Genomic DNA, 18,740 nt, shown 5'->3' on the forward strand with positions numbered 1-18,740 from the left:
TCAAGGCCCGTCTGGACGCCTCTCTGGGCAATCTGCTCTAGGGAACCCTCTTTGGCAGGGGGGTTGTACCCAATGATCTCCTGAGGTCCCTTCCAACCCTTACAGTTCTGTGATTCTGTGAACACCTGTGCTTATAGCATGGTCAGTTAGTACCTCTTGTTCTTTAATTGGGCACCCAAGGTGGAGAATGTGGGTACTGCTCTGACTGCCTGTTGTTTTGATACTGTTTGACTGTTTTCCAAAAGACTACTTACTTTCATGAAAAAATCATCTTCTAAGAGTTTTTAGTGAGTAGAACCAAAGCAGTTCATAAGGATTTGGTAGTGCTGAGGTAGCTTGCTTTTGTATGTTGTAGCCAGATTTCCCAGTTCTTCCCACTATTCAGTATTCTTGACCTGTGTGTATTCATTGCAGGTGATTAGTGTGAAGGATAATGACAGTCTGGCAGCACGACTGGCTGTTGAAATGAAGACTGATCTCCTGATTGTTCTCTCAGATGTAGAAGGTTTGTGAGACATTTCTTTATCACCCAGCAGAAAAACATGTCCTCTGCTTTTGTTCCTCTGGCACTCAGTAGGACTAATGCAACTACTCAGAGCTTCAGTTAGTTCATTCAACCACTCAGCTTTTAGGCTGTAGGGTGTGCCTGGGACTACTCTCTGAAATGACGGGTAATAGCCAGCATGCCTGAGGGAGGTGTGCCCCATGAACTGCTCTGCCTGGTGGCCAAGCTTCAGGAGGAGCTAGGGAGACTGAGAAGCATCTGGGAGCCCAAGAAGGTCATAGATCAATGGATCTATGCTCTCCCTCTCTGGAACACACATACCAACTTAGAACAACCACTGCTGATGTGGGTCCAGTATCTGATCCACATCGGGATAAAGGCAGCAGCTAGAGGGGGACACCAAGGAGTCGAAGCAAGTTACTACATGGAGCTATAAGAGGAGCCACTGCTTGCACAATCAGCTTCCATTACAAAACAAGTGTGAGGCTCTGGGTATTGTTAGACAATGGATGTGAAAAGATGGAAGAAGGGGTTTCTGTGCAAGTTCCACCAAGGTCAGATCAACCAGCTCATTGTAGCAAGTGCAGGATCAAGGCCAGTGTTGTGAAGAAATAGTGCCAAGTTATAGTCATAGGTGACTGCCTTCTGAAGGGAACAGAGGCTCCCATCTGCAGACCAGACCATCTTTTTAGAGAACTTTTCTACCTCCCTGGGGCTTGGATCAGGGGCATTGCTAATGAGCTTACGAGCTTAGTTCAAACTTCAGATTATTACCTACTCCTGCTCTTTCATGTGGGTACCAACAAAGTTGCAGCAAGAAGTCTGTGTTCAATCAAAATAAATTTCAGGGCCCTGGGAAGATAGCTAAAAGATTCAGAATCACAGATACTGTCTAGCATTTTGGGATATATTAAACACAGCATAGCCAGCTGGTCAAAAGAGGTGATTCTCCCACTGTATTTGGTGAAGCCTCTCCTTCAATATTGTGTGCAATTCTGGGCTCTACAATATAAAAAGAATGTTAAGATCCCTGGAAGTGTACAGAGGAGGGCAACAAAGCCGGTAAAAGGATTGGAAGGCATGCCCTGTGTGGATGCTATGGTACTTCTGCTAGCTTCTCAGAATTGTATATGGTCATGACTCATACTCCTGACTCTAAATACATAGTCTTTCCCTGCATATAAGCCAAGCACTGTTCTACATTTGTTTGCTTCTTCTGGCAGTGGATTCTGTCTTTCAGTGATTTATGGGTACTTTACATATCCTGGATATTGCTTTCCAGATGCCTGGAGCTTGCTAGCTTTTCTTTCTCCCAGACATGCGGCTGATACTGGTCTAGTCTTGTGAGCTGTGCTGCCATGAAGTCTGTAACCTGTTGATGTTGAAGGTGCTTTTCTAGAAAGAAGAAGGTAGTAGGTACAGTTTCACACCAGGACATCAACAAAATCGTATAGTCTTTTTATCATCTCCAGACATGTTTCCTTCAGTGGCTTCTGGACTTTGGTCCATATTGTAGGCCCTGAGAAGGAAGGAGGTTGGCTTTTCATAACCACAGTTTCTTCCAGCTGTTTCAGCTGGATTTCATGGTTGATTCTAGTTGAAATGACTGCCTCAGAAAAAAAATAACAAAAATGATAGTCCAAACAACTTATTAAAAAAACAAACAAACAAACAGAAAACCACTCCCATTTCCTCACAGCTTATTCATTTGATGCGGTATCTTGTTTATGGAAAGAAGTGTCCTTTCCTTCTCAAGCTATCAAGGAAGAGCTCAGGTACTCTTCACTTGTGCACTTTAATCTGTGACATGTTTGTTCGCATAGAACGTCTGGGAAGTTTGGTGGTAGAGTTTAGGGTTTACATGTTAGGTAAACAGAAGTATCACTCAACTCAGAGCATAGTTAAATAAAATTACTATATTTATTTAAAATTAATGTGTGTGTCTATAGTCTTGTGTCCTTTCTTTGCAGAACTCAATAGTTAGCCTTTATACGTATTTCTAGGTTGCCCAGTTTATCAGTGTACAACACAGCATTCAGGAATATCATCTGAGATTTTAGGTGAAGAGGACTATCGTTTGTTCCATTGTGCACTCTTGTGTGTAAGCCCTGATTCTGAACCATATAAAACCTGCACACTCTTCCTGGTTTTCTCTCTAACCTCACTGAAATGTCAGTACTTCCCAGCTTACCTGATACTATTCGGCATGTGGATATTCTGTTGCCTCGTACTAGCTACAATTTTGGCAAAGTTACACATCTTGAGCCTGCATGTTAGTGTTTCATCCTTTCAGTTCCACAAAAGGAGGGTTCAGTGGAAGTTTTGTATCCTGTAAAGTGGAATACAGCTTTTTAGCCTCAAAGGCTTTATTTATTTTTCACTGGTGATCTTTGGAACAGAAGATATGTAACATTAACAGTTTTTTATTATTCATTTCAGGACTCTTTGACAGCCCTCCAGGATCTGATGATGCAAAGCTCATTGACATATTCTACCCAGGAGACCAACAATCTGTGACATTTGGAACCAAATCCCGGGTGGGAATGGGAGGCATGGAAGCCAAGGTAGAAATTTAGAACACTTATTTTCTTATTGAGAGGAAAAGGGAGATGTGGAAAGGGGACTTGATAATACAAGATTGAGAGGAGTGGCTGATAGAGCAGATAATTGTGTTGCTATTCAGAGGAACCTTGACAGGCTGCAGATAGGGGCAGGCAGGAACCTTTAGAAGTTCAGTAGAGGGAAATGCCAAGCCCTACCCCTAGGGAGGAACAGCTGTATTCACCAGCACTGGTGGTTGTATGTCTGCGCTCAAAAGGTCTCTGGAGTTCAATCCAGTTGGCAGCTGGTCACAAGCAGTGTTCCAGAAAGTTGCCTGGCAGAAAAGGACTTGGGGGTGTTGTGTTGGTCAACAGCTTGTTGAACAGGAGCTAGCAGTATGCCCAGGAGTCCAAGATGGCCAGTAACATCCTGGCTTGTATCAGAAATAGCACAGCCAGCAGTACAACAGAAGTGATGGTCCGTCTGTACTTGGCAGTGGTGAGACCACACCTTGAGTACTGTGCTTGGTGTTGGTCCCCCTCATGTGATGGTTTTACCTTGCTAGGCAGCTGAACTCCACCACAACCACTCTCTCACTCCCCCTCCTCAGAAGAGGAGGGGAAGAAGAAAAGGAAAGAAACAACTCACGGGTCGAGATAAGGATAATTTAATTAAAGGCAAAAATATTATTAATTAATTAGTTTGACTAAAAGGAAAAAAAAGAGAAAGGGGAAAAGGGGAAAAAAATAAAATCAACAAGCAAAGGCTGTGTGGAAGTGCAGAGGAAAGAAATTACTCTCTACTTCCCCCTAGTGAGCGATGCTTGACCATGTCCTTGAAGCAGGGCCTCAACACACTTAGCCGTTGTTCTGGAGGACAGATGTTTTCACAACGAGAGCCCACCCCTCCCCTCCCCTCTTTTTCTTTTTTCCACCTTGTATTGCTGAGTGTGACATCAGATGGTATGGAATATCCCTTTGGTTGGTTTAGGTCAGCTGCCCTGGTGATGTTCCTTCCTTGTCTTTTGGCCACCCCAGCTTGCTAGCTCTGGGAGGTGTTAGAGGGAGTCCTGATGCTGTGCCAGTATTGCTCAGCAGCAGACACGACACCAGTGTGATATCAGAGCTGTTCTAGCTACAAGTGCAGGGCACAGCATTGTATGGGCTGCTGCAGGGAAAGTTAACTCCATCCCAGCCAGACCCAGTACACCTCACTAGAATAAAGATACTGAGTTTCTGGGAATACACTTGGAGAAGAGCAGCAAAGCTGGTGAAGGAACTAGAAAATGACGTGAGGAACAGCTAAGGGAACTGGGATTTAAGTCTGGAAAGAAGAAGGCAGTGGGGAGGCCACACTGACCTCTACAGCTACTGAAAGGAGGTTTTAGCAAGGTGTTGGTCTCTTTTCTAAAGTGACAAGTGATAGGGTGTGAGGGAATGGCCTCGAGTTGTGCCGGGGAGGTTTAGGTTGGATATCAGGAAGCATTTCTTCGTGGAAGGGGTGCTTAGACATTAGAACATGCTGCCCAGGGAAGTGGTAGAGTCCGCATCCTAAAAAGTATTTAAGAGACATGTTGACATAGTACTTAGGGATATGATTTAGTGGTAGCATTAGGTTGATGGTTGGACTTAAGGGTCTTTTCCAACATAAGTGATCAAAGTGGAGCAAAAATTCTTGTTGAAAATGGGATTCAAATAACAAGTGCATTTTCGGGAGCTAGCTCTGTCCTTCATTGTAGGTGAAAGCAGCTCTGTGGGCCCTCCAAGGAGGCACCTCTGTAGTGATTGCAAATGGAACGCACCCAAAGATCTCGGGTCATGTCATCACAGATATTGTGGAAGGGAAGAAAGTTGGAACTTTTTTTTCAGAGGTAAAACCTGCAGGTGAGTACAGAAGTAACATGTACATTGGTATCTGTAGAGACTTCTTGAAAGTCTAGGGTTGAAATTTGGCTAGGCCTGCGTATTCAACAAATGGGAAACTATGCTCTGCTTGACAAATTAATTTTTAATGTTGGAATAGAACATCTTGAATCCTCTGCTTGGGTTTCTTCCAGCTGATGACTTGCTGCATCAGACTTGCATTCAAAGTACTAAGTAGAATTTGTATTATTTTTAGTCTTAGAGGTTATCATCTATTATTGACGAATTCAGGGTGAAAGTGTGCATATAGACTGTACCGCTGAACTAAGATACTGTGTAGTTTTATATTTTATCAGAAGTTCTTTTTATGACTCAATCTTTTGCTACAGTGTGTAGGAATGTTTTCCTGCCTCTGTGTTGCTGTGACAATGTAACAACAGCCGCAGAAAGTCAGACCAAAGATCTGTGATCCTAGCAGAACAGAATGAGTATAGAGTGCTACTTGTGACTTGCACTTTAAGACAAGCAAATGCCTTGGAGTATAAAAATGCTTAATGGATTTCTTGTAAAAATTGGCCATATCCTTTGAACCCATATAAACACTTTGCATCCATGGGTCACAGCAGTCACGAGCCTTAACTAGGTATTGTGTGTAAACTCTGGAGCTAGCACTACGTGAAGAACTGCTTCCCTTATTTTGTGTGTGTTGGTGGACAGGAGGAGTGTTGAAATTTGCTTCCTGCTAGCTTTTGATGCCCCCGCCTTCTGTATGGAAAGACAACATGGGTGATCGATCTCTGTTCAACTTCTATGATATGAGACATTGTCTTTTCCCTCATCATCTCTTTTTCACATGAAAAAGTTTTTTTTCTTAGTCCTTTTCTACAGAAACTGTTCCAAAAGTTTGGCAATCTCTGTTTCTCTTGGCTGAAACTGTTTTTATTCTACTGTGACCTTTTTAAGATGGGCAAAAATAAAATTTTGTGTAGCATCCAAGAGGCAAATGAACCTTCAGTTTATGAGATAACAAGGCTAACTTTGAGTTTTGATTAGATTGGTGATGGTTTTTGTTACCTTTCCTAGGCCTTTTCCAAAAGCTTAAACAGGTAAGTTGCTGTTCGATGCTGATGAGCATTGATGTTTTCATAGGATTATGTGCAGTATGGAGGCCTGGTTTCCCCTTTTGCTTCTGCATTGCTTTATGTTTATCTGCTTTGAATTGTACTTGCTATTTTGTTGCATAGTGGCTGCAAAGGAATCACAGGCTGGTTGAGGTTGGAAGGACCTCCAGAGGTCACTTGGTCCAACAGCCCTGCTCAAGCAGAGCCACCCAGAGCTGGTTTTCCAGGACCATGTCCACACAGCTTTTGAAACCTCACAAAGACTGTGACTCCACGACCTCCCTGGGCAACCTATGCTAGTGCTCAGGCACTCTCACAATGAAAAGGTATTTACTGATGTTCAAGACACCACAGGAGGGGAGCCTCCTATGTTTCAGTCTGTGTCTGTTGCCTCTTTTTTGTTCCTTGAATACCAGTTAGAAAAGTCTAGCTTTGTATTCTTTCCACCTGCCCTTCATGTATTTACAGACATCGGTGAGATCCCCTCTAAGCCTTCTCTTCTCCAGGCCAAACAGTACCAACTCTCCTAGCCTGTCCTCATAGGAAAGGTGCTTCAGTTCCTTATCATCCTCGTGCCCCTCCATTGGACTCTTTCCAGTGTGTCCAGGTCTCTCTTGTACTGGGAGGCCCAGACCCAGCACTCCAGGTGTGGCCTCACACCTGAGTAGAGGGGGAGGATCATCTTTCTTGATCTGCTGGCAATACTTTGCCTAATGCCACCTAGGGTACTTTGCTGCTTTTGCAGCAAAGGCACACTGCTATTTTGTGTTCAAGTTGGTGTCCACCAGGAAACTTCGCTCCTTTTCTGAAAAGTTCCTTTCTAGGAAAAAGGGTGATATCAACGCTTTTCACTTTGTCCTACTGCAATAAATTTTGCATCAGTTATAAAGCTTTTCATCTTGTAATCCCATTTGTCAGACAGTTACAAATATGGCGAACAGCAAAAGTAAATGTGAAACTTTACTGCGACCCTTCCTCTACCATGGAATGTGGTTACTCCCATTCTTTCTTTGTCTTCTATCTTCCAAAACACACTTTAAATATTCAGGTAAGGTTTTGTAAAATAAACTCTTATCTCCTTACACGTGTCACTTTCTTTCAAAGAACAAGAAAATACACTCTACTTTATAAAGTATGGCCTCGCTTTAAAAAGCTCTTTGAACACTCCTTAATTAAGTCTTATTAATCAAGTGTCCGCTAGTTCTTTTCTTACACTTCCCGCTATACCTCCTGTTATTTTCCTTAACATGGGAATTCCTGCTCTGGCAGTTTCTGTAGGACACTTCTTAAATAGTCCAGGCATATTAATCACATTTCAAATCATCAAGTCATCTACAGACAATTTCAATAGAGTGTAAAAATGAAAACATAGCTTATCCATGAGCTCCTTGAGAACTCTTTAGTGAAATGCTGCGTGAGCCTTTTGACTTGTTGCTTCTGTTTCTGTTTCAAAACTTGTTCTATATTATTTCAGTTTGAGACAGATTCTTTGATATCCATGCCAAGAAAAAAACCTTTCTTCTGTAGGAGCCCTTCAATGTACACAATGTACAAAAGATTGTTTTGCAATCTTTTCTCTTTTCGGTAGTTATATAATTATCCTTTTTCAAAGGATGCCTCCCTGTTTTCAGTAGCCTCCTACGCCCTAAGATTTAGCCGTCCTTGTATTCTTTTGCTCCTTGTCAAGTCTTTTTGATACAAGCTGTATACTTGTTTGTCCCCTGTCACATGAATGATCTTACTGAATCTCTGTGATGCCTCGAAAAGGGCTGTGCTCGGGGACCATGGCAGCATCTTGGTATCTGATACAGATTTTCCTATACTGGCATACAGTAAATTTCTTTTATATGTCTATTAAAACCATAGCTGTTTTCCTGCTTTGAGTAAGGGGTTGGAAGACGAAAGGTTAGCGTTCATTTCCTTCCACATGGGCTGTAACCTTTGTCTGCATGTCTTGTGGTTGTGTGTGTTTGTTTGTTTTGGCAGGCCCTACAGTAGAGCAGCAGGGTGAAATGTCTCGAGCTGGTGGCAGGACCCTGGCAGCTCTGCAGCCTGAGCAGGTGAGAGAACAGTATGTCCTCACTCTTTAAGGTTGTGAACATGTGGCAAGTTTTACAATACAGATTCATAACACAAATGGGTCCTGGAAAAAATCACCTTGTTCCAAGTATTCAGGTAGTCAAGACAGTGAGAAAATGTGTCAGAAATGAGCTAAAGTAAACCAGATGTCAAACACCATGGACTTCATATAAGAATGCAATTCAGAAACTTTTATCTTTCAGAGAGCGGAGATTATTTATCGTCTTGCTGACTTATTAACTGATCAGAGAGAAGAAATTCTCTTGGCAAACAAAAAGGACTTAGAAGAAGCTGAAAATAAAGGTAATACTACAGGTTCTTTCATGGTACTCCTGTTGTCATGAGCTTATCTGGGCCTCAAAGAAAATGAGCAGAACTAGAATATTCTGTCACCTGCAATTGGATATTATGGATATGTCACAGATGAACAGTGAACCCAGGACTTTGAGAGCTTGTCAGTGTAAACAGCTGCAGCTTCCATAATTACATGAGATGTCTTTATCAGAGAAGACAGAGAGGCCTTTTGAAAACAGCAACCCACAGCACTGTTTATAAAAAAATAAAATAAAAAAAAAATAGTGTTTCCTTTTGCCAAAGGAGGCTTACTTTAGAAATTAAATATAGGAAGTATCTTCCCTATTATCGTCATGCATGAAATAGCATGAATGTTCTGGGCTGGTTAACGTAATGTTTGGCCCCTGTGAGGAAGGTTGTTACCTAAAAATGATGCTTTCCAGAAAGAACCACATTACCTTCTGACTGAGGAAAGTACAGTTCAGGCAGCATAGAATAAATCCTTTCTTTTGTGTTAGAGTGGTGCACCAAGAAGCTGGTCTTGGGTTAGAAAATGTGTGGAACTGGCACATCACAAATTGCAACGTTCAGTAAAAGACATATGGCAACAATTTTTTACTGATGAGACTGCCTGGAGGGATATTTCTGAGTAAACTTCCTACATGAATGTGTTCAGACTAGAAAACTCTGGCAGCTCTTGCCTAATCTGAAATGCTATGTGTTCCTCTGCTCTTTGGGATTTCTATCTGTGAAATAGAAAGAGGCTATTAATTCCCTTCCAGGAATATTGTAAGAGTAGAAATTTGTAAGAAATTCAGGTACACGGCTGTGTAACAGTACTAGAAATAGGACAGACTTTGTCTTTTCGGATGTTACTTCATATGCAAATCATTCATATCATGTTTGGTGTATATGTGATGGTAGGTGAAATCATTGTCAAATTTGAGCAGTTTTATTGTAGCTAATAAACTAAATGCTTTACATTGTTCATCTTAGGTAGGTTTCTTGCTATGGTGTGGGAAACAGATGAATTTTTTCCTAGTTTGACCATTAGGTCACTTTTATCTTGAAACTAGGCAGATAAATCTATCTTGAGCACAACTTTTTCTTTCTTCTAGGAAGACTGGCACTTCCTTTGTTGAAACGTCTAAGTCTGTCTACATCAAAGCTGAACAGCTTGGCTATTGGGCTACGTCAGATTGCAGCATCTTCACAGGACAGCGTCGGCCGCATAATTCGGAGAACACGAATAGCAAAGGATCTAGAGTTGGAGCAGGTGACAGTGCCTATTGGGGTCCTTCTCGTGATTTTTGAGTCCCGTCCTGACTGTCTTCCACAGGTATGTGAGGAGGGCAGAGAGATCTGTGATAACAAAAGTGTATTTCTATTGGTGAGTTATTGGAAGGCTGCAAGAAGTCTTGCCTCAAAAAACTTTTGCTTGTATTCCTCTGAAATGAATTTTGTTGTCATCCCAATTTTTTTTTTCTACAGACACATTCTTGGGACTTGCTTCTGCAATGATGAAAGTTATTCAGGGTTGGTTTTTGATAGCCAACATAGAGAAGGAGTTAGCTTACATTCAGGTGGTGTGGTTTCTGCATGTGTCTTATAACATAGGTTCCCTTCTTAACTTGCAGCTTACGAGGTTCCTACCAATGAGCACTTTCCTTTCCATGCCGAATACAACTGAATTGCAGGCTATGATTAAACATCAAACGTTTAATAAAGATTGTTAATAACAAATTACAACTGATAAGAATATATGCTAAAAAAAATGAGCACAGAAAGTAGAAGTTCTAGGCTTTGAGTGGTCTGTCCCATACTGATACTGCATGTTTGCACTGAGGCAGAATGATAGCTTTTATTCACTTGTGGAGAGATGAGTCTAGGCTCTTATTGATAGTATTTTTAGCAAGACTGATTGAGCATTTCTCTAACATATGAGCAAGTGTTTGAGGAGCAAGGGATGGGTATGGGCACTTAAAAAGAGACCGCCAAAGGACAGCTTCATATTTTATAAATGAATTTGTGAGTGTTGGTCCTCGTTTCATACTGAAGGGGAGTATGCTCTAGGTAAAGTTCATGTGAAAGGAAAAGGCACTAGTCTCCCTTGTCTGCCATTATTACTTCCTTGCTGCTAGCTCTGTTCTTCATAGAAAACCAGTATGTTTCCTTGTCAAATTCTAGTCTGCCTTCCTAGACTCCAGCCTTTGCCTCCTGGGTCTCTTGCCTTGCATAGCCAATCTCTCCCCTTCTCCTCTTCTTCTTTATCTCATTTGTAAACCTTTTGTCAGGCTGATTCTTACTGGCTTCCCACCCCCACCCCCTGACCTTTTTCATTATCTTTTTTTTTTCCTCAAGTTCTCCAATGCAACTTCAGAGGATCATATTTGATACTTCTGCATCTGAATAATATGGTTTCTGTCCCATGCTGTAGCTGATAGTAGGATGGACTCTGAGTGCAGAGGAGAGGTTGCTTCCTCCATAGTTTACTATTGCATCTCGTACTGGTTTGGGTAAGCAATTACAGAGGAAATTTGACTTCTCCATGGAGTTGTGTGTGCCTGATAGCCAGCTGGAGATAGCATACACAGAATTGTGTCAGTGCTCAGAGTTTGGTCTTGAGTTGCAGTAAAGGTGAAACAACTGCAGACTAACAGTTTAGCTTCTAATGAGCATATACAAATAGCATGTTTGTCTCTAATACTTACAAGACGAAGTTCTGAGATCATATTTCACAGACTGCTTCCTATAGATTTCAAGAAATCCGATCGTTCTGCAGTATAGCCATGCTCTATTATTATTTAAAGGGAACAAACTGTTTTGAAAACCCATTACAGATTGGATTTTTTTATTTAAATAAGCTTGTCTGCAGCTTTCCTTTGTGATGCTGATCTTTGGAGAGGCAGATTCTTAACAAGATACAATCAAATTGCATTTTAATGTCTAGTTTTATATGTTAAAGACGCACAGTATCTGGGTACGGCAACGTTCCTAGATCATTGTCATTTAGTGTATCTTTCTGAAGTATTCCTTATTTTTTCAGTATTCTTTTCAAATTGCAGAGAGCAGGATGAGGTAGCATATCAAACATGGTGACTGTTTTCACCCAGAGGACACTGGTAGGGAAAAGGAGTTGGTCTGAGCTGACCTTGACATGCTTAAGAGGTTGGCCCGTGAGAACCTCATGAAGTTTAAGAAGGCTAAGTGCAAGGTTCAACACTCATCAAGGCACTCCCAAGAATGAATGCAGGCTGGCTGATGAGTGGATTGAGAGCAGCCCTGCAGAGAAGGACTTGGGAGCGTTGATGGCCATGAGCCAGTGATGTGCAGTTGCAGACCAGAAAGCCAGCTGTATCCATTTTGATATATCACATCAAAAGAAGTATGACCAGAAGGTCCAGGGAGGTGATACTCACTCTCTACGCCACTCCTGGTGAGGCCCCACCTGCAGTGCTGCATTCAGCTCTGGGGACTCCAACATAAGAAATAAATCTGTTAGAGCATGTCCAGAGGAGGGCCACTAAGGTGATGAGGGCTGGAGCACCTCTGCTATGAAGACAGGCTGAGAGAACTGGGGTTGCTTAGCCTAGAGAAGAGAGGGCTCTGAGGAGACCTTAGAGTGGCCCTCTAGTACCTAAAGCGGGCTTTAGGGAAGCTGGGGAGGGACTTTTGTCAGGGAGTGTAGTGACAGGACAAGGAGTAATGGCTTTAAACTGAAAAAGGGTAGATTAAGATTAGATAAAAGGAAGAAATTCTTTACTATGAGGCTGGTGAGGCACTGGAACAGGCTGCCTGGGGAAGTTGTGGATGCCCCATCCCTGGAAGTGCTTAAGGCCAGGCTGGATGGGGCTTTGAGCAATCTGGTCTAGTGGGAGGTGTCATAGAATCATAGAATGGTTTCGGCTGGAAGGGAACTTAAAGGTCATCTACTCCCCCCCCACCTCGCCCCCGCCATGGGTAAGGACACCTTCCGGTTATAAACGTGAAATCGATGCGATAAAATAAAAGGCTACTGTTCTAGACAGCACAACAAAAATGTTCTTCATAGGAAGAGCTTATTAGCTACTTCTGGCTGGAATTACTGGGGATAAGAGTTCTTGCATCTGAAGTAGTTTTTTACAGCTACCGAATTTGTGCCAGACCCTATGTTCAGGGTTTCCGTTGACGTAGTCACTGCAATCTCCCTTTGCCAGTAGTACCCTGAAGCTCAAGTTTGTTCCTGAAATGTTGAGATACTTCATTTCTGGAGTTACGTGTTCTGACTTGGAAAATTTTTTTGGTGCTATATATTAATACTGAGAAAGTCAGCAGAATTCAAAATCCTGTTCTTACTCTATTTTGCAGATGTTATTCTCACAGAAGAGTCAGACCACTTTTTCTCTTATTTTGTTCTTTTTTTTTTTTTAATTCCATTCTGACAGGTGTCTGCTTTGGCCATAGCTAGTGGAAATGGCTTGCTACTAAAAGGAGGGAAAGAGGCTGCATATAGCAATCAGATCCTTCACCATCTGACACAAGAAGCACTCTCCATTCATGGAGTCAAAGATGCAGTGCAACTAGTAAGTGTCTAGAATTAAATCAACAACTTTTTTGCTGTGGCATGTATAAAAAGCACAGGCAGAGCTTGAGAATTCAGGCCATTGACTGTTTGTGTCACAACTTTCGCAGGTGAACACAAGAGAGGAAGTAGAAGATCTCTGCCGTTTGGATAAGCTGATAGATCTAATCATTCCACGTGGTTCATCCCAGCTAGTCAGGAATATCCAGAAAGCTGCTAAGGGAATTCCAGTGATGGGACACAGTGAAGGAATCTGTCATGTGTATGTGGACACAGATGCCAGCGTTGAGAAGGTCACGCGAATAAGTAAGCTGTGAGAGGGTGATTTGGATATCATGAGTGTTACTGAACTTCACATTTGGAATATGTGGTATGGTTATAATAATAACCATACGTAATAATAATTCACATGCTCTTCAAGTCTTTGTCATAAATGTTATGTAACCAATTATTTACTCTTAAACCTCAGTCAGAGACTCAAAGTGTGAATATCCTGCTGCCTGTAATGCTCTGGAAACACTCTTAATTCATCGAGACTTGCTGAGAACCCCGTTGTTTGATCAGATCATAGACATGTTGAGAGTAGAACAGGTTAGTCATGTATATTTGTGTTGTTTTTTGTTTTATTTACTTTTTTTTTTCATTTTAGGAGCCTTTGGTCTTGCTGACGTAGCCCTATGTAGTTGTACGATAACATAACACTTAACATTACCCACATGTCTCTTTGTACACATAAATGAACTTTCGGAGAGCTTTCTCGGCTTCTCCATGCAACCCCAAGCTTTTCCATAGAAAGAATCTGAAAGCAGCTTCTTTGGGGTGGCTGCATGCCATTGCTGAGATACTACTACTTCCTTTCAAAAGGAAGTAGTAGTATCCTTCCGTGGCAAAAAATCATTCTCTGCCTCGGAAGAGCATATCCACAACCCTTTCTCTACTATTCTCAATTCTGACTTAGTGGCTGGCAACCTCCCAGACCCAAAGACCATTCTTATTAAATCTATTAACTTACCTTCTTACCTCAGTCTTTTCCCATTTTATATTTCTCCTTCTCAAATCTGCTTCATCCACATTGTTTAAACGTTTTGCCTCACTTTCCTTTATTCCCACCCATTTTCCTGCCCATTATTTTCCCCTTCCACTGTTCCACAGGAACAGTGAAAGGCCACTATCCTACATAATCACTTTGACATGCGTAATGTTTTGTAGCAGAGATGCATCAGGAGAGAAATATTTGTGAAGTACTTTAATTTACACTTAAAACACATATTTTTCAGATAGCATTTACACTTGGCAAATAGTGTGTACAAGCAGTGATTCATGCAGGAAAACATGGTAAAATAGGTCATGTTTTGGTGATGTTAAAAAGGTCATACTAAGAGAAATATGTTTTTTTGTTTGTTTGTTTGTTTTTGGGGGGGGAAGTGAAGGGTTAATTTATGGATTTTATGTGACGACTGGTGGATTTCCACAAGCACCCAACAGCTCCCGCCCCTTAATACAGGACTTGATGTTACTGTTGTCTAATCTGACTTCAGAACAGTAAACACGTAAATTCATATCAGGGTTTATCAACCAAATTTATAGTTGCAGAATAAAATGCCAGCTTACAGGCACCTTTCCTGAAAGCCTTCAAAGGTAGGGATTCTAATCAGCAAGTCTGAAGTATCATAGATTATCCTGAGTTGCAAGGGACCCACGAGGATTACCAAGTTCAACCCCTACCTCCACACAGGACCACCCAGAAATCAGACTATACATCTGAGAGCGTTGCCCAAACACTCCTTGAATTCCAGGAGGCTCAGTGCCGTGACCACTGTCCTGGGAGCCTGTTCCAGTGCTCAGCCACCTCTTGGTGCAGAACCTGCAGAACCTTTCCCTAACATCCAGCCTGACCCTCCCCTGCCACAGCTCTATGCCATTCCCTCGGTTCCTGTCGCAAGTCTCACAAATGTGGGTTAACCCCAGACCAGCAGCTAAGCATCAGCCAATGCCTTGTTCACTTTTCCCTTCTGCTCTCAAGTGGGAGGAGAAAGAGCAAGAAAGCTTGTGGTTTGAAACAAATATATTTTAATTAGCAAATGAAAGAGGAAGAAGAAAGGGAAAAACAAAACAAGTGATGAAAATACAGTAACTCACCACCTGCCACGAATAGATCAGTGTCCAGCAATGTCCTGAGCAATGTCTACCTTCCTCGAAAGTCCCCTCCCCTCATTTTTTATTGTTGACTATGACATTATATGGCACAGACTATCCCTTTCGTCAGTTTGAATCAGTTGTGGTTATGTCCTCTCCTAACTTTTAGCACACCCTTGACCTTCTCACTGTGGGGGAAAAAGAGAAAGCCTTGAAACCGGGTGAGCACTGTTTAGCAACAGCCAAAATAGCGGTTCGTTTAAGGCGCAAATCCAATATATAGCAGTGTAAGGACTACTATGAAAAAAATTAACTCCATCCTGGCTATACCCAGAACAACAAGCTGCACTTTTCACCTGTTATGCATTGGTAAAATCTACAGCACAAAATACTTCTGGTATTGCAGGTGAAGATTCATGCTGGCCCAAAGTTTGCCTCTTACTTGACATTCAGCCCCTCAGAAGTTAAATCTCTCCGCACTGAATATGGGGATCTGGAGTGCTGCATTGAGGTTGTGGACAGTGTACAAGAGGCTGTTGAACATATCCACAAGTATGGAAGTTCTCACACGGATGTTATCATCACAGAGAATGGTTTGTGACCTAATCTGTTTCCTTAAGCTTCTGCTTTGGTTTCACTGTGGGATCTTGTTATTAGCATAGCTACTTACATTGCAGTAGTTTCTTTTATCTTGGTTCTGTAGTAAGCATAATCAACCGGAACCCTAGGAGCTACATCAATCTATAGTTGTGTTTAATTCAAGGAAAACATGTTGTGTGCCCTTATTCCATGAGGTGAAGGCATGTGTTTGAGCAACTGGCCAGCAACAAGTCAACACATGCTCTTGTCAGGCAGGCTGCTTTGTTTTCTTGTATTGTACAGACTTACCACATCAGACAGTTTTGCAGAAATGTCTCCTGAATCATGGAGATGCCTTTAGGCCTCTGAAGGAAGAAGAGGTGAGCTTCTATAGAGGGAATATGGATAGTGGGAAAGATCAGACTATATACGCTTTGTCTTCCCACGTCACTTTTAAGTCTTGCAAACAAGGACTACAAGTGTTTTTCCCCATCTCTCCCAGTCCTTTATTTCCCCGTTCCACATCTGTAGTGTAAAAGCTGCATGTATCTCAGTTCCCAGTTTCTTGCTCCTTTGATGCTGCGAACTTCTGTTCCTATGTGCTGCTCTGTGCTTCTTCCACTCCTCCACATGAGGTTTGAACACTCTGCCACTTCAAAACGTAGCTAGAGCTGCTCCCAGCCGAAGGATGACTCTAGATACAAGCCTAAAACTTCTGAGAGTCAGCTACAGTAAGGTCATTTTGATTTGTGGCTCATCAGTGTGAGATTCAAGCAGGCATCTATTTCTGCACCTTCTGCAGAACTTAAATGAGTAGCACCGAAAAGTTTGCTTTTGATAGTGTAAGCCACTACCTGGTGCACCAGCGATTTAATTGGGTGTGTACTGGAGATAGAGCTCATCTTTAGCCTTCGTCCCATTGATCTGGGTGACTGACTTGCAGCTTACAGCTGAACTTGTAGTTTAACCGTCTGACTGCAAATTGTAGCTTGGGGCTGCTGTCACTTCTCCCCGGTCATAAGACTATCCCTGTTTGCGAGGTCTAGACTGTAGTAAGAATTAGGCATCTTTTAACTTTCTTCTTGTCTTTGCAAGCTCCTTGTAATATTTACAGTTGTGTCTATGTGCTAAATGTACTCTGAAGAAGGTGTGCGTGAGCATGTTTTAATCCAGGCTGTTAAATGCTGTCTGATAACATTGCAGGTGAAAAGTTCTGCTATTGTATCTGTTCAGGGTATGAGGCTGTGCCTGTTGGACTGCACGATCATGCTGTATGTACTGTATCCTATTTTCTGCTCTGCTTCTTTTTCAGAGAAAACAGCGGAGTTCTTCCTCCAGCATGTGGACAGTGCTTGTGTTTTCTGGAATGCCAGTACCCGATTCTCTGATGGATATAGATTTGGACTCGGTAAGTGCCTGTGGTGTGCAGGCAACTAAGCACCACAAAGCCGTTTGCTCACTTGGCAGTGTGGGAGGAAGGAAAGACTGGATCAAAACCGAGTATCTGTTACCTAAGTAAACAGGTGCACGCACTAGGAATTGCAGAAGACAGGGGAAACATTAATTCCTGAGGTAGAAACTACTAGAAATCTCTGTAGCAGGCTTGACCATGCAGTGCTCTGCATGCTAAAAAATTCTAATTAGGGTTTTATAAGATCATGCAGTGGTCTCTTTAAGAAGAGGGGGGGAGGGGGGGAAGGATGTAAGATTGCGATCTTGACTAATTTAATTTAGTTCTTATGGTTCAAAGGGTGAACCCTCAAACAAATGCCTGATATATGTAAGACATGCGTACCTTTCTGGCTCACTTTTCTCTCTAAAAGTGAAGCTGTAACAGACAGAAGTATAAACACTGCAATTTATAATAGTTAAGTTCCTCTAATCAGAACAGATAAAAATCACTTCTGACACTTGGGGAGGAGTGAAGGAAGGGAGGTCACACTGAATGACTGTTTCTACATAAAGATGCAGAGCTATATCCTACTAAGTTGAATATCTTCTGAGGATCAACTACCTTTACCTTGTGTGTTTTCTACAGGTGCTGAAGTTGGAATTAGTACTTCTCGTATCCATGCACGTGGACCAGTGGGAATTGAAGGACTCTTAACTACAAAGTGGTTACTGAGAGGGGACAATCATGTTGTTTCTGACTTCTCAGAGCATGGGAGCATGAAGTATCTCCATGAGAGCCTACCTCTCCCTCAGAGAAATACCAATTGAGAACATTGTGAGAAAATGCAGGGGCAAAATGTTTTTTGAAGACATTCGGGCTTCAGGGTGCTCCCTGTGGGGAGAGATTTGTTTTTCCTCTCCGGGAGCATTGTTCTTGGTCATTGTGCAGTACAATGAATATGAAGTGATCCTATCCATGACACACATTATTTGTTGCTGTCTGCTGCTGTTTCCTTAGATAGTATCTGCAAACTGACCTTGCTTTTGCCAGAGAGGTTTCTTCAAAACGTACAGATACCATAAGGAGAAGTTTAAACATCTGCTGCATTCTTTTCCTCCCCTTGCTCCCTGCCAGCAAGGATGCCTGGTGGTAAAGTGTAAGTTTTTCTCCCTGTCTTTACTTTGAACATCTGTCTTGGTGAACAAACTTGGTAGCTTTTCTTTGGTCGTGTGATCATGGCAGCTCTTGAAAACTCTAAAGCTTTAAGACACTTACTGTTTGACCGCTCTGTGATTTCTATGCATTTGGAACGTATATTTCATTAATGTTTTGACCAAGTAACCTTTTTTATCTAATTTCTTTGTATTTTTGACAACTGTAGATAAATAGCACAACTGTATACAGCGTGAATTTTGTTACCTATTTCTACCAGACGTTTATTTCTCGTGGGTTTTATATGAAATGTAATCCCTCCAAACCAGTCATCCAGATGCAGCACTACTTTGAAGTTTAAAAGAAACCCTGAATAAATGCTTCCTTTTGCATACTGGAAGAAGTGACCTCACATGTGCATGCTGCAGCCAGGGGCTCAGTGCAGCCTTCCATAGGTCAGGGTCGTGGGAGTGTCAAGGTGGGTGGGGAAGGAGTGGAATGGTGCCACGCTGCAAAT

At 42.1% G+C, this 18,740-nt stretch overlaps 1 protein-coding gene across 4 annotated transcripts in view; it reads left to right on the top strand.

Annotated features, from left to right (window-relative positions):
• Window positions 1–18,470, top strand: part of ALDH18A1 (aldehyde dehydrogenase 18 family member A1) — a 37,031-nt gene extending 18,561 nt beyond the window's left edge. For all 4 annotated transcript variants that reach the window (XM_038181490.2, XM_027460169.3, XM_027460170.3 and 1 more), the window contains 12 exons: window positions 415–505; window positions 2,945–3,069; window positions 4,785–4,929; window positions 8,016–8,089; window positions 8,312–8,411; window positions 9,521–9,741; window positions 12,827–12,964; window positions 13,074–13,269; window positions 13,433–13,554; window positions 15,506–15,692; window positions 16,991–17,086; window positions 17,717–18,470. In XM_038181490.2, the coding sequence (XP_038037418.1) occupies window positions 415–505; window positions 2,945–3,069; window positions 4,785–4,929; window positions 8,016–8,089; window positions 8,312–8,411; window positions 9,521–9,741; window positions 12,827–12,964; window positions 13,074–13,269; window positions 13,433–13,554; window positions 15,506–15,692; window positions 16,991–17,086; window positions 17,717–17,898 (1,677 nt within the window). In that variant the 3' untranslated portion in view covers window positions 17,899–18,470. The remainder of the gene's footprint in view (window positions 1–414; window positions 506–2,944; window positions 3,070–4,784; window positions 4,930–8,015; window positions 8,090–8,311; window positions 8,412–9,520; window positions 9,742–12,826; window positions 12,965–13,073; window positions 13,270–13,432; window positions 13,555–15,505; window positions 15,693–16,990; window positions 17,087–17,716) is intronic.
• The last annotated feature ends 270 nt before the right edge of the window (window positions 18,471–18,740 follow it).

This window comes from Anas platyrhynchos, chromosome 6 (assembly GCF_047663525.1).
Source record: "Anas platyrhynchos isolate ZD024472 breed Pekin duck chromosome 6, IASCAAS_PekinDuck_T2T, whole genome shotgun sequence".
Taxonomy (NCBI): Eukaryota; Metazoa; Chordata; class Aves; order Anseriformes; family Anatidae; genus Anas; species Anas platyrhynchos.